Genomic DNA, 25,679 nt, shown 5'->3' on the forward strand with positions numbered 1-25,679 from the left:
CCAAGCTTTAACTTCCTGACTGATGTCTTGAGATGTTGCTTCAATATATCCACATAATTTCCACCCTCATGATGCCATCTATTTTGTGAAGTGCACCAGTCCCTCCTGCAGCAAAGCACCCCCACAACATGATGCTGCACGGTTGGGATGGTGTTCTTCGGCTTGCAAGCCTCCCCCTTTTCCTTCGAAACATATCGATGGTCAATTTGGCCAAACAGTTCTATTTTTGTTTCATCCGACCATCAGACAATTCTCCAAAAAGTATGATCTTTGTCCCCATGTGCAGTTGCAAACCGTAGTCTGGCTTTTTTTAACAACCTCTCCCTCAACGTGAGCAAGATAAAGGAGATAATCGTGGACAACAGGAAAAGGAGGGCCGAACACGCCCCCATTCACATCGGCGGGGCTGTAGTGGAGCGCATTGAGAGTTTCAAGTTCCTGGGTGTCCATTTCACCAACAAACTGTCATGGTCCGAACACACCAAGAAAGTCGTGAAGATGGCACGACAACGCCTTTTCCCCCTCAGGGGACGGAAAAGATTTGTCAATATCAAAAGACTAAAGCTTTGGTCCCCAGATCCTCCAAAAGTTCTACAGCTGCACCATCGAGAGAATCTTGACTGGCTGCATCACCGCCTGGTATAACAACTTCTCAGCATTCGACCGTAATGCACTACAGAGGGTAGTACGTACAGCCCAATACATCACTGGGGCCAAGCTTCCTGCCATCCAGGACCTATATACTAGGCGGTGTCAGAGGAAGGCCCAAAAAAATTGTCAAAGACTCCAGTCACCCAAGTTATAGACTGTTCTCTTTGCTACCGCACGGCAAGTGGTACCGGAGAGCCAAATCTCAATCCAAAAGGCTCCTTAAAAGCTTCTACCCCGAAGTCACTCCACTCCTACTTACATGTACAAATGACCTCAACTAACCTGTCCCCCCTGCACATTGACTCGGTACCCCCTGTATATAGCCCCATTATTGTTATTTTATTGTGTTACTTTATTTTGTTTTGTTTATTTAGTAAATATTTTCCTAACTCTATTTTCTTCAAACTGCATTGTTGGTTAAGGGTTTGTAAATAAGCATTTCACTGTAAAGTCTGTGTAGCATGTGACAAATAAAGGAGGGGGAGGGGCTGGAAGGGCACTACAGGAAGTGGCTATAGCAGCAGAGCAGAGAGGTGCTAGGAGGCGTGTAGCCCTTCTCCTCTGGGACGACATCTCATTATTGTGAACATGGTAGTTGTTCAGATTGGCCCACGCTCGCCTGGCCAGGAGCCAGCGCACTTATCTCAATTTAATCCTGTATAATGATTCAGCAGAGAGCAACTCTTAAATTATCGGCAGACACACTCTCCACTAAACACAACACAAGCGCACGCACGCACAAACGATCACGGGCATCACGCACAGCAGCCAGACAAACTCAAACAGCACAGATCCCCAAAGAAAAAAGGAACATGCACCTTCCTCCTGGCTTTGAAACTAGTGACTTTGTGATGCGAGTTGGTATACACATAATACAACCTAGAGAATATGACAAGCAATGTTCTCAGATGATGAAATCATTTACCAACCCCAACCTTCAGAAGTGGTCGGACTCCACAGTCCGGCGGTATTTCACAGGTTGTTTGTATCACTATACTCGTCTGTGTATGGTTGCATGTCTGAACCAGGCAACAAGACGAACCTCGGTGGGAAACCCAAAAAGGATCAAAGGGATGATAGACACAGAAATACACACACCCCCGACAGACACAGAAACACACACACCCCCGACAGACACAGAAACACACACAACCCCCGACAGACACAGAAACACACACCCCCGACAGACACAGAAACACACACCCCCGACAGACACAGAAACACACACCCCCGACAAACACAGAAACACACACACCCCCGACAGACACAGAAACGCACACCCCGACAGACACAGAAACACACACCCCGACAGACACAGAAACACACACCCCGACAAACACAGAAACACACACACCCCCGACAGACACAGAAACACACACCCCCGACAGCCACAGAAACACACACACCCCGACAAACACAGAAACACACACACCCCCGACAGACACAGAAACAAACACACCCCCGACAAACACAGAAACACACACACCCCCGACAAACACAGAAACACACACACCCCCGACAAACACAGAAACACACACACCCCGACAGACACAGAAACACACACACCCCCGACAAACACAGGAACACACACACCCCGAAAAACACAGAAACACACACACCCCGACAGACACAGAAACACACACACCCCCGACAGACACAGAAACACACACACCCCCGACAAACACAGAAACACACACACCCCCGACAAACACAGAAACACACACACCCCCGACAGACACAGAAACACACACACCCCCGACAAACACACAAACCCCCTGCTGCAAGCAGCTCCACCTTTGTACACTACTCAGGAGCTTTCATCCCTGCTATACCGCCCTCCCTGCTATACCGCCCTAACTGCTATACCGCCCTAACTGCTATACCGCCCTCCCTGCTATACCGCCCTCCCTGCTATACCGCCCTCCCTGCTATACCGCCCTCCCTGCTATACCGCCCTAACTGCTATACCGCCCTAACTGCTATACCGCCCTCCCTGCTATACCGCCCTCCCTGCTATACCGCCCTAACTGCTATACCGCCCTCCCTGCTATACCGCCCTCCCTGCTATACCGCCCTCCCTGCTATACCGCCCTAACTGCTATACCGCCCTCCCTGCTATACCGCCCTCCCTGCTATACCGCCCTCCCTGCTATACAGCCCTCCCTGCTATACCGCCCTCCCTGCTATACAGCCCTCCCTGCTATACCGCCCTCCCTGCTATACAGCCCTCCCTGCTATACAGCCCTCCCTGCTATACCGCCCTCCCTGCTATACAGCCCTCCCTGCTATACAGCCCTCCCTGCCCGCCTCCCTGCTATACCGCCCTCCCTGCTATACCGCCCTCCCTGCTATACAGCCCTCCCTGCTATACAGCCCTCCCTGCTATACCGCCCTCCCTGCTATACCGCCTTTCCTGCTATACCGCCCTCCCTGCTATACCGCCCTCCCTGCTATACAGCCCTCCCTGCTATACCGCCCTCCCTGCTTACCGCCCTCCCTGCTATACCGCCCTCCCTGCTATACCGCCCTCCCTGCTTTACCGCCCTCCCTGCTATACCGCCTCCCTGCTATACAGCCCTCCCTGCTATACCGCCCTCCCTGCTTACCGCCCTAACTGCTATACCGCCCTGTAGGTAGAAGGCAAGGCAGCCCACTGTCTGTTCTATCCTCTCACACCTCCAGTCCACCTGGTACCAACACACACACCCTTCTCCGTGCCAAAGCAACAGCTCTGTTAGTGGGTGGAAGGGGACTGTTTAATAACAAACCACAGTCATAGAACTGAAATGAATAGAAACAAGGGCAGAACCCGGGTATACCCATCATGCAACAGGACCACAATATGAACCAAAGGGAAAGTGATTGATTCATACTACACAGTAGAAATCCTAATGAAACCAGTGATGAAATCCTAATGAAACCAAACTAGCAGAGAGGAGGTATGTGGCTGGGTTAGACCGTACTGCACCTGGATCACAGACTGGAGAGGTCAGCCAGAGGTGAGCCAGGGCATGAGGCAGTGACCTCCGCTCAGCCGACACAGGACTATGAGGTGGGAGGAAGAAGGCTGACAGGAAAACAAGGCTTACGGGGGTGGAATGATTGGGGGTCGAGGGTCAGACTGAGAAGAAGGTTGGGTGGGTGAAGGTCTAGCAGTACCTTAACTGAGAGATGCCAGGGCCTAGCTGGTCTACAGTGCCAGGGCCTAGCTGGTCTACAGTGCCAGGGCCAAGCTGGTCTACAGTGCCAGGGCCTAGCTGGTCTACAGTGCCAGGGCCTAGCTGGTCTACAGTGCAGTACGGTGCAGGGATCATTCTCCAGTAGTCCACAATGCAGGAAACACGACAACACAGGACAGGACACAACAGGACCAGGAGTTAGTCCTGTTGACGTAGGGCCAGGAGTTAGTCCTGTTGACGTAGGACCAGGAGTTAGTCCTGTTGACGTAGGACCAGGAGTTAGTCCTGTTGACGTAGGACCAGGACTTAGTCCTGTTGAGGGACTTAGTCCTGTTGACGTAGGACCAGGAGTTAGTCCTGTTGACGTACCAGGAGTTAGTCCAGGAGTTTAGTCCTGTTGACGTAGGACCAGGAGTTAGTCCTGTTGACGTAGGACCAGGAGTTAGTCCTGTTGACGTAGGACCAGGAGTTAGTCCTGTTGACGTAGGACCAGGGTTAGTCCTGTTGACGTAGGACCAGGAGTTAGTCCTGTTGACGTAGGACCCGGAGTTAGTCCTGTTGACGTAGGACCCGGAGTTAGTCCTGTTGACGTAGGACCAGGAGTTAGTCCTGTTGACGTAGGACCAGGAGTTAGTCCTGTTGACGTAGGACCCGGAGTTAGTCCTGTTGACGTTAGTCCTGACCCAGGAGTTAGTCCTGTTGACGTAGGACCAGGGAGGAGTTAGTCCTGTTGACGTAGGACCAGGAGTTAGTCCTGTTGAGTTAGTCCTGTTGACGTACCAGGAGTTAGTCCTGGAGTTTAGTCCTGTTGACGTTAGGACCAGGAGTTAGTCCTGTTGACGTAGGACCAGGAGTTAGTCCTGTTGACGTAGGACCCGGAGTTAGTCCTGTTGACGTAGGACCAGGAGTTAGTCCTGTTGACGTAGGACCAGGAGTTAGTCCTGTTGACGTAGGACCAGGAGTTAGTCCTGTTGACGTAGGACCAGGAGTTAGTCCTGTTGACGTAGGACCAGGAGTTAGTCCTGTTGACGTAGGACCCGGAGTTAGTCCTGTTGACGTAGGACCAGGAGTTAGTCCTGTTGACGTAGGACCAGGAGTTAGTCCTGTTGACGTAGGACCAGGAGTTAGTCCTGTACACAATGGTCTCCTGGTCAGTTCACAAGGTCAGGAAGAAACATCTGTCTTCCTTCACATAACCTTCCTCTGATCCAGTATGGATCAGTGCCAAAGCCCTGACTGCATGCCTTTACGTCTCCCCCTGGGTTGCACCTGCCTCACTTACCGGCCTCCTGTGTTTATAAGACCCTGGCTGCGTCTGGGAGGTGGGGGGAGCTGCTGCAGCTGTACAGCAGGCAGATGGAGGGACCTCTGCCAGTAAAAATTGATGGTCACCGTAAAACCACTGTAAAAACCCTCTTCTGTTCAGGGCCCTAATAACCCTGCCTCCGCCCAGACCACACCTCCAGGGCCCGCCCCACACTCCCCTGGCATTACATCAGGCTTAATGGTGCGTCTGCTCCTCATCCCTTCCCCCCTTGCTAGACTCAGTGTCAGGAGCCCGAGAAGAGTTATGGTTAAGAGCTGTGCTCTGGACACAGGCGAGAACTCATTCAATCACCTTAGCATGCACTGATATGTGGCCTGGGAGGAGGACAGAGCCAGTAACATAAAGATGGGGATACAGATGGAGGGACGGCAGAAAGAGGAGGGAGTAGAGGGAGAATGTGCATGGAGGGGAAGAAGAAGACTTTCTGCCATGCTGTACCATTAGTCGGGAGAGGCAGAGGTTGATCCAGAACTGGGGACGAGACGGAGACCTAAATGAGCTGGTTAAGGATACGGACAGGAGAAGAACAATCTTAGCTTAAATAAGTACCAGTGGAGACCAGTGACAATGTCTGCTGAAGAAGCTTATGTCGTGAATATTTAGAGTAAACATTTACGGAGATTTCACTCTTGAATTGCAATACTAAAAATCTCAACACTTTGCGTCTCTCAACCAAACTTCAGGTATAAAAAAGACTAGGACAGGAATAAGTACAAGAAGTCCCACTATGACCTCCAGTCATCAAACGAGAAAAGGGACAATATAGGAATAAGGTGGAGTCATACTACACAGGGTCTGACGCCCACGGCATGTGGTAGGGGCTACAGTCCATTAAAGATTACAAAGGAAGGCCTGCCCAACGATGCCTCTCTACCAGACAAACTCAATGCACGCATTGAAAACAAAAACATCAAGGCGGTTATGAGGGCCGTCACTGACCCAGAGGATTGGGTGATCTCACATCTGTAATCATGAAGTGCTTTGATAATCTGGTTATGGCACACATTAACTCCATCATCCCAGACCCATTCCAATTTGCATACCGCCCCAACAGATCCATAGATAACACAATCTCAATTGCTCTCCACACTGCCCCTATCCACCTGAATAAGATGAACACCTATGTGAGAATGCTGTTCATTGACGACAGCTCATGGCAGAGGGTGGTGCTACAGCCCAGTACATCACTCGGGGAGAGCTCCCTGCCATCCAGGACATTATATCAGGCAGTGTGATAGGAAGGCCCGGAAAATCCTTAAAGACTCCAACCACCCAAGCCAAAGACTATACTCTCTACTTCTGCACGGCACGTGGTACCGTTGCATGAAATCTGGCACCAACAGGCTCTTGAACAGCTTCTATCCCCAAGCAATAGGACTGATAAACAGCTAACAAAAGAGCAACGCTGACTTTCTGAGTTAACCTGAGTTAACCTTGTATCCTCTTTCAGAGTTAACCTTGTATCCTCATTCTGAGTTAACCTGAGTTAACCTTGTATCCTCTTTCTGAGTTAACCTTGTATCCTCATTCTGAGTTAACCTTGTATCCTCTTCCTGAGTTAACCTTGTATCCTCTTTCCTGAGTTAACCTTGTATCCTCTTCCTGAGTTAACCTTGTATCCTCTTCCTGAGTTAACCTTGTATCCTCTTCCTGAGTTAACCTTGTATCCTCTTCCTGAGTTAACCTTGTATCCTCTTTCTGAGTTAACCTTGTATCCTCATTCTGAGTTAACCTGAGTTAACCTTGTATCCTCTTTCTGAGTTAACCTTGTATCCTCATTCTGAGTTAACCTTGTATCCTCTTCCTGAGTTAACCTTGTATCCTTTTCCTGAGTTAACCTTGTATCCTCTTCCTGAGTTAACCTTGTATCCTCTTCCTGAGTTAACCTTGTATCCTCTTCCTGAGTTAACCTTGTATCCTCTTTCTGAGTTAACCTTGTATCCTCATTCTGAGTTAACCTGAGTTAACCTTGTATCCTCTTTCAGAGTTAACCTTGTATCCTCATTCTGAGTTAACCTGAGTTAACCTTGTATCCTCTTTCCGAGTTAACCTTGTATCCTCTTCCTGAGTTAACCTTGTATCCTCTTCCTGAGTTAACCTTGTATCCTCTTCCTGAGTTAACCTTGTATCCTCTTCCTGAGTTAACCTGAGTTAACCTTGTATCCTCTTCCTGAGTTAACCTTGTATCCTCTTCCTGAGTTAACCTGAGTTAACCTTGTATCCTCTTCCTGAGTTAACCTTGTATCCTCATTGACCTTCTTATCCACATTCAAGCTGCTGCTACTCTGTTTATCTTATATCCTGTTGCCTAGTCATCTTACCCTTATACATATCTACCTCTATCACTTCAGTATCCCGGCACATTGTAAATACGCTATTGGAACTGACCCTGTATATAGTATGGTATTGGACTGACCCTGTATATAGTATGGTATTGAACTGACCATGGCAGAACACTGACATTCCTGTCTTGCAGGAAATCACACACAGAATGCTCAGTATGGCTGGTGGCATTGTCATGCTGGAGGGTCATGTCAGGATGAGCCTGCAGGAAGGGTACCACATGAGGGAGAAGGATGTCTGTCTTCCCTGTATAATCTGACAGCGTTGACAAAAACAAGATTGGACCTACAAAGACAAAAGGCAAGCTCAGTCCGATGATGCTGTGAAATCACACCGGCTGCCCAGTCCATGAAAGAATCTCCAAATCGATCCCCATTTACGGAGGGGATCCAGAGATTAAAGGCCTCGTTTGCCCAGAAAAAAAGGCGCTCAAATTCCTTCTGAGCAGAAACACCATTGCAAGAGTAGACCAGTTGTCCATCACCACTGGTGAGACAAAACCGCGACTTGTCAGTGAAGAGCACTTTTTGCCATTCCTTGTGTTGATGAGAGCACCGACATTTCTGACATTGCCCAGTTGTCAATTTTCATCCGCAGTGGACTCCAACCTAAGCGTGACCTGTCTGGTTCAGATGTGTAAATGAGATGGAGTTTGTGCCCATGGGTTTGACAACCGACTTTGTTGGACACAGGTGATGTCTGGTGAGGAAAACCTGAGCTGACAGCTTACAACAGGCCTGTAAGCCCTCAGTCCAGCCTTAACTCAGAGCCAAAGGTTTGAATCAGCCAGTTCAAGGCATTTCTGACGGACAGTCTGAGCACTGATGGAAGGAAAGGTGCGATGTTTCCTGGTTTGTCTGTTCTTGGAAGCTCAGGCAGTTTTGTTGCCATCCTGTACCTGTTCCAGCATGTGTGATGTATGTACAGATGAAGGCATTTAAAACCAATCCTGTGCAGGTGAGCCACTTTCCCAGTTAAAGAGAAGCTCTCTACCAGTGGTCTGCCACTGCGATAAAATAGGTATGCGATCAGCTGACTCCAAAAAAGTTCTGTCTATCTTTGCTGCACTGTCTTCCAAATGGCGATTGACTCACAATGATGCACTGACATTGCAATTTAGTTGCCCTGGCCAATGCATCTGCAGTCCTCATGCCTCCTTGCAGTTTTCATGCCTAAGGCACGCTGAACACCTCCACGCAGATGAGCAGGAAACTTGGGCATCTTTTCAAACAAGTGTTTTTCAGAGTTTTTACAGTTCAGAAATCCTCTTTACAGTGTCCTTTAGTTTTCATAACTGTGACCTTAATTGCCTAAAATAGAAAATATAGTCCGTCTGAATAGCTGCTAGTATTTTATAAAGGAAATTTGTCTTTTGTTCTGTTGAAAATTAAAGGTGCATGTTCAATAATTGTTTATGGTTCATTCAACAAGCATGGGAAACAGTGTTTAAACCCTTTACAATGAAGATCTGTGAAGTTATTTGGATTTTTAGGAATTATCTTTGAAAGACAGGGTCCTGAAAAAGGGATGTTTCTTTTTTTGAGTTTATATAGTATGCTAACTTACTTCATTTTTTCCTATTCTAATTTCTTGTGTTTTTTTTCTAGTATTAGATTGTTATTGACTATTGCATTGTTGGGTTTAGAGCTGGCAAGAATGGCATTTCACTGTACTTTTGCATGTGACATTAAAACTTTAAAATATATTGAAACTACTGTGATATTGATTCATTCTATTATATTCAACCCATTCAAACCTTTGCGACCGTCAAACTGTTCCTTAAAAAAACACTTCCCCAGCCTCCCGAGTGGCGCAACAGTCTAAGGCACTGCATCGCAGTGCTAGAGGCGTCACTACAGACCCGGGTTCGATCCCAGGCTGTATCACAACCGTCCGTGATCGAGAGTCCCCTAGGGCGGCACACAATTGGCCCAGCGTCGTCCGGGATAGGGTAGGGTTTGTATATTCTCCCAGTCTGGTTTTTATCAAAAACATTGTACCTTCACAATTCACACAGACATCTCCGTCCTACTCTTCCACAGTTTCAATCTCAAATCCTGGCCCATATAGCTGTCAATAGTACATTATTTTCCGTTCCTAACTCTCACTCACAGCTCCCTCTGAAGCTCATGTCCTCAAGCCTGGCTCCTCGTTCATAGACACACCATGATTGCACCGAGAATAAACCGACAACAGATAAAAACAACACAATCAAAACAGAGAAACTAAACGGGGTAGTTTTGTTGTGGGAAGTGCGTTGCAGTGGAAGACTCTTCTTACACCCTGGTGCGCTCCCATCTCTCCAGCTGGGATCAGAGATTAGGAAAGAGTGGAAAGCTCTGAAGGTGCCTCTCGGAATTCTAAAAGCATTGCGAACGGAGTTCAGGGCCGAGGAGAGACGTGAGAGATGTAGGAATCACCAGAGGACTCCCAACAGGGGGTGTTAGGCTGGGGGGAGAGGCATCCTTAAACACAGTTTTGTCCGGACACAACATCACAGGGATTTTAAAGGGAGGGGTGAAGGGTTCGTCGGTGACAGAAAAAGTTCAGAATGGCTTTGAGCAGTTTGAGGCTGGGACTTGAAATGGTCGCCATGCATCTTTAGACAGGTGTCTACAGAACAGTGGAGGGGAGAACAGAGAGGGTGGCACTGCCAGGGCCTGGCGGCTTGCTCTCAGCACAGAGACCCCTGCTGGGACCTGACTGGCACAGTGGGCACATGGCACGGGGATAGCCGTCTGCTCCATGTTCATGGAGCCTCTATAATAAGTCTGTCATTGCTAAAAGCAGATTAATGCCTGTGAGAGCGATCTTTAATTTAACATCATATCTCCCTTATAGGAAATGATCTCTTAAGTGTTTTTTCCCCATTTTAAAGTCTCCAACAGTTTACAGGCACACTATACATTCCGGGCCTTCTAGCGATCCCCTTCATCCATTTAAATAGCGTAAAGCTGAGCGATTAAGCAACATTTCTGTTATTTTCTGTTTTTTAAACAACTAATTGACCGATATTGGTTCAATTATTTGAATTCCATTTAGTTTGGTTTCTCTAGAAAGAAATCAGATCTGATGTAGTAGTGAGCTGTAGTTTCCAACAGGCCTATATTCTACATAGTTTAGCACAGAAAACGTGGTAATTAACTACAATAACAATAATCCATTGCGTGTCCACTTGTCCGGTCTGTGTGGGGCGCGGAGATAGGGAGAGGAAGAGACAGCAGAATGTGCGATTGAGAGGGATAGAGAGCAGTTGCTTCGTGAGGTATCTCTATCTGAAAATACATGATCTAAGTAATTGATAGTTGGTATTCAGCAGTCATAAAAGTATGCCTTATTTACTTTGAAGAACTACTAAAATAGTGATTTTGTCAGACAGCATAGGCAGCAGCTCTATAGTGATGAGATGATGACTTGGAATGAAATAATAAAGTCATCAAATAAAATAAATGTAATATACACAACAACTGAAACAAGTCATGTGAATATATTATTGTTAATAAGTGATAAGCAGTTACAGCACTCAACCAACTTAATTCATAGTGCATTTAATCTTTAAAATAATAATATCTAAACCGAAATCTTTATTTTTTAAAGTAATCGAACCGAAACGAGCTGAAAAAGCACTAAAGTAGCGACAAAAGTGACTACTAGAAGACTAGACAGAGGGGAAGAAAAGAAAGAGGGACAAAGTGTTGCACATCAAGTACTTTTTTGATTCCCTATAAAACGTCCCCTCTTAAGAAAGCCAATGAAAATTGGCTTGGATAAAGAAAGCAATCTCAATTGATTTAAGCCCCTGAAAAACTTTCAAATAGCCTGTACCTCGAGCTCTTAAATGTCTCTGGAGGACATAAATCTCTCTCTCTCTCTCTCTCTCTCTCTCTCTAATCCTTAAATACAGTCTGAAGAAGCGAGAGGATTCACATCTATTCAGTTTGTCGAGTCATTCGAATGCCTTGCTCCCCAGTTGTCACTTCAGTTATTACTTTCAAACCCAATTGTTCCTCCCTTCATTGCTCCACCTATGTAGGAGGAACATGCCCTTCCGGCTGCGTGGCTTCATAACTTCCCAGGACTTTGAGAAGTCTTTGCTCCAGAGCCTTTGGGAGCAGGGTGGACAGGACTGATGCCAAAAACAGTGTCCGGTGGCGGGGAAACAGGGCAGGCCAGTCCCTGGTGGTGTTGGGGGGCCTGGAAGGAGAGAGGACAGCGCTAGCTCTGCCTGTAAGCTAATTAGCTCTGATGGAGAGAGATAGAGAGAGAGGGAGGGAGAAAGAGAAAGAGGGAGGGAGAGAAAGAGAGAAAGGGGAGAGAGAAAGAGAGTGCTCCAGAAAAAAAGAAAAATAACAAGACGACCTCCTGAAATCGCACCAGCCTTTCGAAATAGCTGACCCACTTGTAGACACACTTTCTATATCTGCCTGTCCTCGATGCAGTAACCTATATAGGTTTGCAGTATCTACACACGGGAGACTAAAAATGGGCAACTCATCTGCTGCTGCTGAGTAAAGTAACCTGTAAAACTAGGCAACGGGTCGCCAGCTGGTGCCATGATCATGTACGGTTTAGAATGTGGTCATGTGGAATGCATGTTTCAGTACATTAAACAGCTGATATATCCAAAGTGTGTGAGAGGGGACACACATCTTCACACAACACTTTTCTTAACACCACTTCTCTAAAAAGAAGAGGGACGCTTGAGAAGAACAACAGCCCCTAAGACTTACGGAACGCAATAGCATAATATATGCAGGTTCTTGTCACCGGCACAATCTCCACTTCGCACCGTGTTCTTTTCAGTGATGACACTCAAGGCCAAGTATAATGGGGTGCTGACACACATTTGTGTTGCATTAGAGGCCCCGAACCGACAGAGAGGCAATTACAGGGGGCCATTTGAATGTGCATTATGGAAACACATTAGTAAGAATAGCAAACAAAGACTAGAGACATTTAACGAGGAGAAGAAAAAGGACACACAAGCTTATCTTTCTATGGGCACGGAAATGCTGCGGCCACTAAAAGCCATCTCGGAGTGATAGAAGATAAATGATGGCGATGATGAACCCTGCTTTCAGTGCTTTCTCCTCTGCTTAGCTGTAGGCAAACAGCGTGTGACGGCAGCAATATAAATGAGGACTAACAGCAACCCTCCTCCAAGACAACCACCATTCCCAGGTTTAACAAAGTGATTAAGTGACCATTTTGGTCTATATGTGCTTCGCCACATTGTACAGACAAACCTTTCGTACAAGAAACTCCTAGAGTTAATAAAAGAGCACACATAGCTGACACGCACGTTTTGTTGTCAGTCACATCGTGTCATTTTCAGAACTGTATCTTAAATCTAGTCATGCGGTCATCATGAGAAACATGTTGATGTGTGCTGTGTGTGTGTGTAAAGGACTACTTAGCCTAGTTAAAGGTGCACTGTGCGGAAATTACGATGCCATTTCCTGGTTGCTAAAACTCCTCATTTCAGTTTATGTGACAAACTAAGCTAGTGTAGTGTAGAGAATCATTGTACCATCTAAACCGCCATGAAATTATTTTTTCCATCACCAAAAATATTGTATTTTCAGCTGTTTGAAGCTGGTGTACAAAACCGAAAGTAAAAGACGCAAAGATGAAACTTAAGAACGGGAAGCATAGAAATAGCGTACATAGAACAGATCTACCACTTCTTAGACTTACTTTCAAGTAGAATGACATATCTATAACTCACATTTCTATGTGGATTTGGTCACGTTGCCCCAAACATTTACATATTGCAACTTTAAAAACGATATCCATTGTAAATTGTGTGCACAGTGGGGAAAGTTTCCAGAGACAACTAGGAAGAAGCAAACTCAGTATGCTTTTTTTGATGTTGTTGCTATTGCAGGAAAGCCTTTTTTAGGCAGTCATCTGTTACGGCCCCCATGTTCCCAGACTGTTCCAACTCCCTAAGCCAGGCAGGCCATGTCATCTGCTGCAGGCTAAACTGAACACAGAGCTCTCAGGGAATAGACGTCACTTTATAATGGCAATGAGATACCACTGAAGCTACGGTGTATCTGGGACATCTCCAAAAGGAAAGGTATATGTGAGACCATATTCAATTGTAAAGACGACAGATGCTAAACCGCCTGGGAGCCTCCGCAGTTCCAAATGGAGATGTGTACTCACCTCTGATCCAGGGCGGTCTGTCTGCGTGGTTCTGTCAGCTTTTTGGCAGATGGATTTCAGGGCAGCTTTGGCACTCTCCTGTACACAGAACACACAGACCAACATCAGGAATTTCACCCATACTAGGGGCCAGGAGTTTTCCCAGGTCAGGAACAACTCCTGACCCCGTATATCATAGTTAGGACCAGAAGATTTGGCTTGATCAAGTGGCCTGACAATGATAAATCCCAGGCCCTGGTCTTACTGTATACAGTACATCATTGGTCTTACTACTAAGAGTTATTATCGAACACGATTTAAGAAACACCACATGCAAAAAGAATAATGTATAAAATATTCAACTCCATCCATGGCCACAAACCCTAAAACCACTGGGTCATGAACGTTTTTTGAAAGACACGCCGGGAGGATTTCGCAACCAAACCTTGGACCATGGTACCTTGCAAAGTGCACCAGAGAAAACAAAAGGCTAATAAAAACAGACAGGTAGTGCTGGCCAATGCGCTGCGAGGCCTCACTCTGGCATAATGAATACTTCTCAGCTGGCAGATTTAGCAGCAGGCTGGAGGGGAGATTGGCTAAGAGCTGCCCTTTCCTTGAAAATACCGCCCTTTTTTGGAGGGGGGTGGGGGGGCGGCTGCCGACGATTCCCCTGCAAATGATGCTGGTGAGCATTACGTTCTGTTAATATCAATTCTATCAATCAGTGTTTCAATTCTGGTTTGCAATCTGAGGCATATGTCCTGAATTAAAGTGGGTTATGCTGTGGCAGCAACCATGGCTGGTGAATGCCGCATGCAATCTGCCGGAGAGGATCGTCACACCACCAGCGCCAGGCTTCAAACAGTACGGAGGTCTCCCAACATCACTCGTCTTTGGCTAAGATCCTTGTTTCATGAGGATTCTGATTGATTGGGCCATTCTTATCTAAGCTGGGCCAACACCACATTGCTTAGTGTGTTTTCTTATGGACCATATGGTAGTCTGAAGAGAAGGAGAGAGGAGCAATCGGTACCTAGAACCAGAATGTGCAAACACACAGATGTCAAACGGGAACTGACTCTGCGGGGCATACTGGCAGTGATAGACATTATGACATGTTATATATAAAACATGACAAATGAAGCCTCGGAAGCAATATGTCAAATTATACATGTTTCTCAGTACAATACCAACAGCTCTACAAACCCAGAAAAACACTTTACATTCCCGACTTGCATTTGGTTTATTTTGGGAACATAAATTCTCCATTAAAAACAACAACAAACAAAATTACTTGTTTCGGTTTTCAAATCAAATACAAAGCTAGGTAAAAAAAAAAATTATAATAATTTTGCTTTCTAAATTTGATCAAATGCGATCAAAGCCAATTAAAATAAACATTCAACAACACTACTTTTCCCTTTGTTAGTCAATCTTCATATTTCTCTTTAATCTATATTATGAAGGGGAGAGGAGAGCAGTGCTGAGTGTGATAAGCTGGAGAGAAAGTCCTAAACAAGGAAAGAAATGGAGAGGGGGAGAGTTAGAGAGAGATATAAGTCTCCTAAGTGCCCTCTACTGTTGTCAAAGGAACGGCTAGAGGCTGAGATGCTGTCTGTGTGCACCATGCTGAGGTGCTGTCTGCATACACCATGCCGAGGTGCTGTCTGTGTGCACCATGCTGAGGTGCTGTCTGCGTACACCATGCCGAGGTGCTGTCTGTGTGCACCATGCTGAAGTGCTGTCTGCGTGCACCATGCCGAGGTGCTGTCTGCGTGCACCATGCTGAGGTGCTGTCTGCGTGCACCATGCCGAGGTGCTGTCTGCGTGCACCATGCCGAGGTGCTGTCTGCGTGCACCATGCTGAGGTGCTGTCTGCGTGCACCATGCTGAGGTGCTGTCTGCGTGCACCATGCTGAGGTGCTGTCTGTGTGCACCATGCTGAGGTGCTGTCTGTGTGCTCTGTGCTAAGGTGCTGTCTGAGTGCACCATGCTGAGGTGCTGTCTGTGTGCTCTGTGCTAAGGTGCTGTCTGAGTGCACCATGCTGAGGTGCTGTCTGTGTGCTCTGTGCTAAGGTGCTGTCTGAGTGCACCATGCTGAGGTGCTGTCTGTGTGCCCTGTGCTGAGGTGCTGTCTGTGTGCCCTGTGCTAAGGTGCTGTCTGAGTGCACCATGCTGAGGTGCTGTCTGTGTGCCCTGTGCTGAGGTGCTGTCTGTGTGCCCTGTGCTGAGGTGCTGTCTGAGTGCACGATGCTGAGGTGCTGTCTGCGTGCACCATGCTGAGGTGCTGTCTGCGTGTACCATGCTGAGGTGCTGTCTGCGTGTACCATGCTGAGGTGCTGTCTGAGTGCACCATGCTGAGGTGCTGTCTGAGTGTACCATGCTGAGGTGCTGTCTGCGGACCCAGTTGTTTCTGCAACTATTAAAAGACAGCACATGTGCATCCTGAGAAGTCACTAGTGCACCTCCCGTATCCCATTCTGTATCGAATTGTACTATATATCAGAAGTGAACTGAATTTCTAATGGAAGAACCCACATACATTACATTCAATGCTCAGACATTCTTCTCACACAGTGCTACAGTGTGCCTCTCACCAGTTCAGCCTGCAGTTGGAGGATCAGCTCGTCCTTCTCCCTCAGCTGCAGCACCAGAGCCTCTTCCCTCCCCGGCTCCTGGAATGAAGAGCAGAGAAAGTCAAACACTACTTCAGGAGGATACACAGGGGAAGGTGAACACTGAGCATAGAGCCACCACATGTTTTATTTTACCTTTATTTAACTAGGCAAGTCAAGTTAAGAACAAATGTCTATTTACAATGACGGCCTACCCCGGCTAAACCCTAACCTGGACGACGCTGGGCCAATTGTACGCCGCCCTATGGGACCCACAATCACGGCCGGTTGTGACACAGCCTGGAATCAAACCAGGATCTGAAGTGACGCATCTAGCACTGAGATGCAGTGCCTTAGACCGCCGCGCCGCTTGGGAACCACCATACTCGGGAGCCAACCACATCACTACCATAGAAGAGAAGGTAATGTCTAGAATGTGGAGTCAGAACACAGGCCATTGTATTGTGGAGTCAGAACACAGGCCACTGTATTGTGGAGTCAGAACACAGGCCACTGTATTGTGGAGTCAGAACACAGGCCACTGTATTGTGGAGTCAGAACACAGGCCACTGTATTGTGGAGTCAGAACACAGGCCACTGTATTGTGGAGTCAGAACACAGGCCACTGTATTGTGGAGTAAGAACACAGGCCACTGTATTGTGGAGTCAGAACACAGGCCACTGTATTGTGGAGTCAGAACACAGGCCACTGTATTGTGGAGTCAGAACACAGGCCACTGTATTGTGGAGTCAGAACACAGGCCACTGTATTGTGGAGTCAGAACACAGGCCACTGTATTGTGGAGTCAGAACACGGGCCACTGTATTGTGGAGTCAGAACACAGGCCACTGTATTGTGGAGTCAGAACACAGGCCACTGTATTGTGGAGTCAGAACACAGGCCACTATATTGTGGAGTCAGAACACAGGCCACTGTATTGTGGAGTCAGAACACAGGCCACTGTATTGTGGAGTCAGAACACAGGCCACTGTATTGTGGAGTCAGAACACAGGCCACTATATTGTGGAGTCAGAACACAGGCCACTGTATTGTGGAGTCAGAACACAGGCCACTGTATTGTGGAGTCAGAACACAGGCCACTATATTGTGGAACAGGGGAAGTGGGGAACAGGACAGAAAGAGAGGGGGGAGAGCAGGGTGAAGAGTGTGTGTACAAGTGTGTGTACAGTATGTGCTCTCCCTCTGGTAAACTTGAACTATGGCTGCATCACAGCAAATACAGCAGGTCTTTCTCCATGACCTTGTCTAGTCAGCAGCCAGTAAGGGGAGGCAGGCCCTAGCAACCATATATGGCCAACGCTCTAACCACAACGCCCTGATTATAAACTGGTTAACAACAATATAATATATAATATTAGAGCAGTAAAAAAAGAAATGTTTTGTCATACCCGTGGTATTCAGTCTGATATACCATGGCTGTCAGCCAATCAGCATTCAGGGTTTTAAATACCCAGTTAATAAATAAACAACAATAGAACTCTGCGGTCTACGTGACCCAATGTTGCAAATCTGAATCGGCTTAGTGCCTTCCGCTGCTTTATTCCTGTTGATTTCTTTGGGTTTTTCCGAACACAACATCAAATCCCCGTCGGCCATTGTTTTCTGACCCTCTGTTACTCTCAAACCCCCCCCCCCCCCCCCCCCATCCATGCGTGGGCGGAAAGTTTGTCTCTTTCTGAAACAGACCTTGTCATATTAGTCCGTTAATGCCATGGAAGCCTGTGTTTTTGTCTTCCGTGGTGGGGTCGCGTCCTGAGGAGGTCACACAGAGTAAACAGGAAACTGTAACATCCTCTAAACCCGCCGCCTGAGGGGAATCCTTAAATCTGTCTTCATTAGAGATGTTCACGGACAGGCACTTTATCTGCACATTACCATAGAGGACGGAGAGAGAGACAGACAGAGCGAGACAACCCACCCTCGCCACCCCTATGAATATACAACAGAACAACACGTAGGCAGCCTCTCTCCCTCCCCACAATGAGCCTGACCACCCAAGGTTAACAAAGTTGGGCTGAATGTTTGTATAGTGACCCTATTGGTCAGCCTAATTCGCAGTGAGGGTAGAATGTTTACAGCAAATGTGGCCGGGCCCTGGGCAAAAACAGCAGTAGGCACGCACACACACACACACACACCTTAACAGCACCTCAAGGAGACAGCCAGGCTGCGGAAGGTCTCTAAGAGTTCAGGTTTATCTGCAGCCTCACCCGGCCTCTGGACAGGATGTCAGAAAGTGTTGGCCTTTCCTGCCACTTCTTTGTACAGAGACAACACAAAAGTGTTTGGGGAAAAGGTTACGCGGAACACGTCAGGCGATGGATGAGCCTGGCATTCCGCTGCGATCACTCCATCCAAGGAGGAGTGATGAGAGAGCGCCCGCCATGCCGCTGCCTGCTCCCATTCCCCAGCCGTACGCCGGCGCTGTGCTCTCCACGGGAGCCGCTTTCCAAGGGCGCTAATTATAAAAAGGCAGGGATAGCAAATGTTCGCTAAAGGAAGTTTTGCTCAAAGTAGGACAAGGAGTGACATGGTTTCGTCTCAGGTGGGTTCCAGGGCTTTATTTTTAAACTCAGATTTTTCTGGAACGGCAGGACGAGTCCCACCACTCTCCCCTTTCATCCAACAATGTCAGATGCATGGGCTCTCTCTCTCTCTCTCTCTCTCTCTCTCGGAGGAGGAGGAGATGGACCAGAGCGTCACATGGCGCTCCTTCTGCATAGTGTTCCTGCTCCTGCTGGTGCGGCTGCTCCATGTAGGTCAGTAAAGAGGTCACAAACACAAACACACACACACACACACACCCACACCCATACACAAAAACCTAATTTCCACTCATGCGCTCTTTACTCCACAAGCGCCACAAAAACTCTGCTGCCAACCACCAAACTAAATCACCTTTCTCTTAGAAAACCCTGACAAAAGCCCATTTGATAAATCCTCCACTGCCACCCGAGACTTCCCCAAAGGGATTCATTAATGAGATCATCTCATCTAGATCAAATTCCACTGATGTAATGAGGGAGAAAGGCTCAGGTTGCTGTGGCACTTTAAGGTGCAGACGGACTGGAACAGGTTTTTGATCTTTTAAAGAACTGCAGGTGGTAGAAAACACTTCTAAATGTGTCCAGACTGGAGAAAGCTTTAGAGGTTTATTATACAGCACGGTCGAGATACAGTGGGGAGAACAAGTATTTGATACACTGCCGATTTTGCAGGTTTTCCTACTTACAAAAAATGTAGAGGTCTGTCATTTCAACTGTGAGAGACGGAATCTAAAACAAAAATCCAGAACATCACATGGTATGATTGTTAAGTAATTAATTTGCATGACATAAGTATTTGATCACCTACCAACCAGTAAGAATTCCAGCTCTCACAGACCTGTTAGTTTTTCTTTAAGAAGCCCTCCTGTTCTCCACTCATTACTTGTATTAACTGCACCTGTTTGAACTCATTACCTGTATAAAAGACACCTGTCCACACACTCAATCAGACTCCAACCTCTCCACAATGGCCAAGACCAGAGAGCTGTGTAAGGACATCAGGGATAACATTGTAGACCTGCACAAGGCTGGGATGGGCTACAGGACAATAGGCAAGCAGCTTGGTGAGAAGGAAACAACTGTTGGCGCAATTATTAGACAATGGAAGAGGTTCAAGATGACGGTCAATCACCCTTGGTCTGGGGCTCCATGCAAGATCTCACCTTGTGGGGCATCAATGATCATGAAGAAGGTGAGGGATCAGCCCAGAACTACACGGCAGGACCTGGTCAATGACCTAAAGAGAGCTGGGACCACAGTCTCAAAGAAAACCATTAGTAACACACTACGCCGTCATGGATTAAAATCCTGCAGCGCACGCAAGGTCCCCCTGTTCAAGCCAGCGCGTCCAGGCCCGTCTGAAATTTGCCAATGACCATCTGGATGATCCAGAGGAGGAATGGGAGAAGGTCATGTGGTCTGATGAGACAAAAATAGAGCTTTTTGGTCTAAACTCCACTCGCCGTGTTAGGAGGAAGAAGAAGGATGAGTACAACCCCAAGAACACCATCCCAACTGTGAAGCATGGAGGTGGAAACATCATTCTTTGGGGATGCTTTTCTGCAAAGTGGACAGGACGACTGCACCGTATTGAGGGGAGGATGGATGGGACCATGTATCGCGAGATCTTGGCCAACAACCTCCTTCCCTCAGTAAGAGCATTGAAGATGGGTCGTGGCTGGGTCTTCCAGCATGACAGCGACCCGAAACACACAGCCAGGGCAACTAACGAGTGGCTCCGTAAGAAGCATCTCAAGGTCCTGGAGTGGACTAGCCAGTCTCCAGACCTGAACCCAAAAGAAAATCTTTGGAGGGAGCTGAAAGTCCGTATTGCCCAGCGACAGCCCCGAAACCTGAAGGATCTGGAGAAGATCTGTATGGAGGAGTGGGCCAAAATCCCTGCTGCAGTGTGTGCAAACCTGGTCAAGAACTACAGGAAACATATGATGTCTGTAATTGCAAACAAAGGTTTCTGTACCAAATATTAAGTTCTGCTTTTCTGATGTATCAAATACTTATGTCATGCAATAAAATGCAAATTAATTACTTAAAAATCATACAATGTGATTTCCTGGATTTTTGTTTTAGATTCCGTCTCTCACAGTTGAAGTGTACCTATGATACAAATTACAGACCTCTACATGCTTTGTAAGTGGGGAAAACCTGCAAAATCGGCAGTGTATCAAATACTTGTTCTCCCCACTATAGATACCCCTTGTGGTTGAGCCTTGCGGAGGTGATCTGTTAGCTGTGAAAAAACCATTACCTTGAGGGGCAGTGACTTCTCACTACAAGGGCTGATGGGGAGAGAATGAAGGATGCTTGCAGGGCTTGTGTCAGTGCTCTGAGGGAGAGAGGTGACATTCAGAAATGTTATTGTTATATTTGCAATAACATGCACACATTACATTCTTAATTTATTATTTAAATAAAATATATTATTTTGAGGTGAGAGGACAACATGTCAATAGGAATATGATAAATATACTGTAACGGGAAGTTGAAAATAACACACAGTACAGTACAGACAGGAGAAAGACTGTTACAACACTGACTATTCATGTCATTTGATGCATTCTTGCCTCATTTATAGTGACATCGAGACTATCGTACAGCATCTCATCACATCCAGGTTCAGTTATACATCTATTATCATGCTTCAATATATAGAATATCCTAACTCTAACAGGGTAATCATCTTCAGATATTATGTGATTGGGTGCCCTTAAAGTGAAGCAGTGGGTATTGGGCACTTACAGGTGCAGTATATATAGTCAGACAGACTAGTCTGACACAGAATGTTTGAACTTTGATCAATGTGTATCCCCACATGCATGTTTAAGGTCACATTTATCCTACAGGCTGTTGTAGAAATGTCCAGACAATTAGATAAGGTTCAGTTAAAACCCTTTCAATTTGGGCATGGCGCTGCCTGAAAGCATTCATTTGAAGAATGTTTTATTTGAGGTGCCAGAGCTCAGTGACCAGAGATGATAAATTAATAATGTAGCCCCCAGCCCACTTTGATACACTTTAATCATACTGAAATCAGAAATCAAGAATTGAAATGCTTAAAATAACTAAAGGCATTTTACCTCCTTTAAACTTGGCATTCAAAAGGGTATTCAGAGGCTCTGTGAAAAGCATCCGGTGCAATAACGTTTTTTTTTTGCCTGAGCAGAAAGGCCCAGAGCCTCTGTGTTTCATCCAATATTAGACTGTTTTATTCTGTATGTGTAAAGGATGAAACAACACAAGAGGAGGAGAAAAGCATATAACAGAGAATAAGAAAATGTCTCGCTCGAATCGGCTTGTGATCTGTTTGCGTTCGTTTGGATCTCAGTTTAAACACAACAGCAGGCAGATGCTACTAGAGGGAGGTGTCATCCAATAACAACACAGGGAGATGTGAATTACAGCTGTCTTGTCACCAAATAATATATTCAGACTGTTACGGTCTTTTTGCCAGAGCAGCCGCTTGGTACTGTAGGACTGGGTCTTGTCCATGGCCATTGTAGAATGGATTGCAAGAAATTAAATGTTAACCAAACACCGTGGAATCTGCTGGGACGATAGCAATGTGTGATTTCTCGTCTAATCAGCCATTACACAAATAGCTAATCACTTTATAATAGTTGGATGTAATTTGATTGCGTTTCTTTAGCCACTCCAGATACTATCCATTCCCAGAATCAAAACCCTCATTAAATAAACAAAGGCGTTTGAAAAGCTGTGGAGGGCACGGCGTCGGGTGAGGATTTAACAAGCTCCCAGCTTCCCTGAGTGACAACGCCAAAAGCTCATACCTATTCAAATAAACAAATGTAAGTACTTGTTTTTGAGGTACTTGTTGTTGAGGTTTAAAAATACCATGTTCAGGCCTTTGATAGAGGAGAATACCGGTAGATGAAGGCTGGCTGGTCTGCTGCTGGGGCATCTACCATTCTGATGTAGGCTACATCACATGTTGCTCTCAATTGGGTGATTAATGCCATTGACTAAGGTCTTTGTTATGCTCATGGTTAAGTTTCTATCAATGGCTATGTGGTCATCAATTATACTTGCAGGGAAAACCCTTGAAATTGATGATGCATTCATGGGTCATGTCACCCCTCCCTCCATGCTCCCTCCACCCCCTCCCTCCCTCCACCCCCTCCATCTACACTCCTTCCCTCCACGCTCCCTCCCCCTCGCTTCCTCCCATCATCCTCCTCCACCCCCCCCCATTCCACCCTCTCCCCTTCTCCTCACCACCCTCCCTCCCTCCAAAACTGGTGTACCGTGAGACAGGTGGTCCTACTGTAGCCTACCTCCTGCAGGGTCCTCCGGAGGCGCAGCAACAGGGTCTTGACGGAGGTGCAGTCTTGCTGCATCAGCCTAAGGGGCAGTGCCTCTAGCCCCGGGGCCTCGTCCTCCCGGCCCAGGCACCAGTCAGCAGGCAGCAGGGTAGTGGGCCGGTTCGGCTCCCTGGAACACAAGCACAGAACCACTGTCACACCTGTGCGCAAGCACACACACACACACACACACACACACGCTTATTTACTTAAAAGCGGGCCATATTCAAAGATACAGTACATCTTAAGTTAAAATAAGATTAAGCCATTTAGCAAATTATTTTATCCAGAGCGACATGCAGGACTCCCGAGTGGCGCAGCAGTCTAAGGCACTGCATCTCGGTGCTAGGGGCGTTACTACAGACCCTGATTCGATTCCAGGCTGTATCACAACCGACTGTGATTTGGAGTCCCATAGGGCGGCGCACAATTGGCCCAGCGTTGTCCGGGTTAGGGTTTGGCAGGCGGTAGGCCGTCATTGTAAATAAGAATTTGTTATTAACTGACTTGCTTAGTTCAATAAAGGTTAAATAAAAAATACAATCATGCTTGCATACATTTTATGTGGTCTCGGGAATTGAACCCACTATCCTGGAGTTGCAAGCGCAGACAGAAATATAAAGAAAGAAATATGTTAAAGACCAATAACAAATACTTCTACAATTCAAAACAGAAACTAGACTCACACAGAAACTAGACTCTCAACTGGACTGGTTCAGATTGTCAGTTGTGTTCAGATTTTAGAACCATGGAATCTGTTCACAGCAGAGAATCTGAATAGTTTAGTTGAGTCTAGATTTTCTCCAATGGTCTGTGTGAACTCTGTCTGATGATAAAACCCCTCATCATGCAGCCAAGGAGGTCCAGGTGTCACTTCAGAGCTGCTCCACACAACGCAGCCGAGAAAATTAACCACGTCTGCCAATATCAAGTGGATCTACTTCCTCGTGTGAGATGGTACTTCATTCCGACAGGACAGGAGCCGTGATTCATTACTTCCTATCAGCAATTGCCATCGCAGATATCCTTTGTCTACACAGGTATGAAAGGAATCTCTTGTTGAGCGTTCCTCGTCAAACAAGATCGACTGTGGTAATTAGTGATATTGCTTCAGAGACTTCCACCTGACCAGAGCAATGAGAGATGAATGTGTCCAGATAACCTTATCCACAGATGAAGCCTCCATTTTAGTTCCTTATCCTCCTTTATTTCACTTTCTTATCCTCTTGTGCAAAATGGAGAAGTAACCAAGGGGATTTAAATGTTTTGCTTGCTAATGAAACTGACTGCAACCCCAAATCCCCTCCAATTGTATTAATTGGAGAGGATTTCTTCCTTCGCAGACAATCGAGGCCATTGTGGTGAAGAAGACCATGTGTAAATTGGATATCTGCGAGATACATAAGACAGTCGTTGAAAGCTAAGCAAGTGTCCCTGCTTGTGTATTTAGAGTAAGTTCTGTTTTCCATCATCAACAACAACAAAACATTGTCCAATTCATGTGAAGTTGTAGAATAAACAACTCCAGTTCTACACTGACATGTTCATATCTGCTAGCTAGCTGTTGACATGTTCATATCTGCTAGCTAGCTGTTGACATGTTCATATCTGCTAGCTAGCTGTTGACATGTTCATATCTGCTAGCTAGCTGTTGACATGTTCATATCTGCTGGCTAGCTGTTGACATGTTCATATCTGCTGGCTAGCTGTTGACATGTTCATATCTGCTAGCTAGCTGTTGACATGTTCATATCTGCTAGCTAGCTGTTGACATGTTCATATCTGCTAGCTAGCTGTTGACATGTTCATATCTGCTAGCTAGCTGTTGACATGTTCATATCTGCTAGCTAGCTGTTGACATGTTCATATCTGCTAACTAGCTGTTGACATTTTTGATACTACTGTGCAGTGCGACTGCTCAAACGCTTGAAGACATTTTCAAAAGGTGAGTACAAAAACACCAAAGCGATTTCAGATACAGACAACAGAAAGAGAGCTAGCGGGCTGCATGCAAACACCAGGAAGGAAGCCTCATTATAAACAGTATCCATAACACTTAAACCAGGCGAGTTTCAGCACTGAAATAAAGATGCATTCACTAATGCAGTAATGGCACCTATAAAACTACAAAATGAACATCGGCTTGATGAAATCATCAAGACAAGCGTTTTGTTGGGCAAACTAATAGCAAATAAATGCCTGAGAATATAAGGCATTGACGTAGGTAGGACAGTTGGGCTAGCAAAAAGAAGCCCTCCCAAACCCATGGAAATTACAGTTGGGTTTTAAAGACCGGAGACTTGAACAGAGCTCCTGACTGATGACACGATCCATCACACAGGCCTCCTCTGACTTCCTGTCTGTCGACCAATCACGCAGGCCAGATGGAGAGGGTCTCCCCCTCCTGAGTTTCTCTCTCCAAATACAAACGCACAAACTATAGATTTCAGAAAGGCAGAGGAGTCAAAAACGTCTAGAGAAAAAAAACATGTTTACTTTCGTTCCA

At 46.4% G+C, this 25,679-nt stretch overlaps 1 protein-coding gene across 2 annotated transcripts in view; it reads right to left on the minus strand.

The window, feature by feature from the left end:
* LOC115111262 (serine-rich coiled-coil domain-containing protein 1-like) overlaps positions 1-25,679 on the minus strand; it is a 115,826-nt gene that overhangs the window by 43,498 nt on the left and 46,649 nt on the right. For both annotated transcript variants that reach the window (XM_029637133.2, XM_029637134.2), the window contains exons 6-9: positions 23,147-23,303; positions 21,103-21,180; positions 16,251-16,328; positions 13,672-13,749 (exon numbers count right to left, since the gene is read on the minus strand). In XM_029637133.2, coding sequence (XP_029492993.2) covers positions 13,672-13,749; positions 16,251-16,328; positions 21,103-21,180; positions 23,147-23,303 — 391 coding nt within the window. The remainder of the gene's footprint in view (positions 1-13,671; positions 13,750-16,250; positions 16,329-21,102; positions 21,181-23,146; positions 23,304-25,679) is intronic.

Source organism: Oncorhynchus nerka, linkage group LG27 (assembly GCF_034236695.1).
Source record: "Oncorhynchus nerka isolate Pitt River linkage group LG27, Oner_Uvic_2.0, whole genome shotgun sequence".
In the NCBI taxonomy this organism is placed as follows: domain Eukaryota; kingdom Metazoa; phylum Chordata; class Actinopteri; order Salmoniformes; family Salmonidae; genus Oncorhynchus; species Oncorhynchus nerka.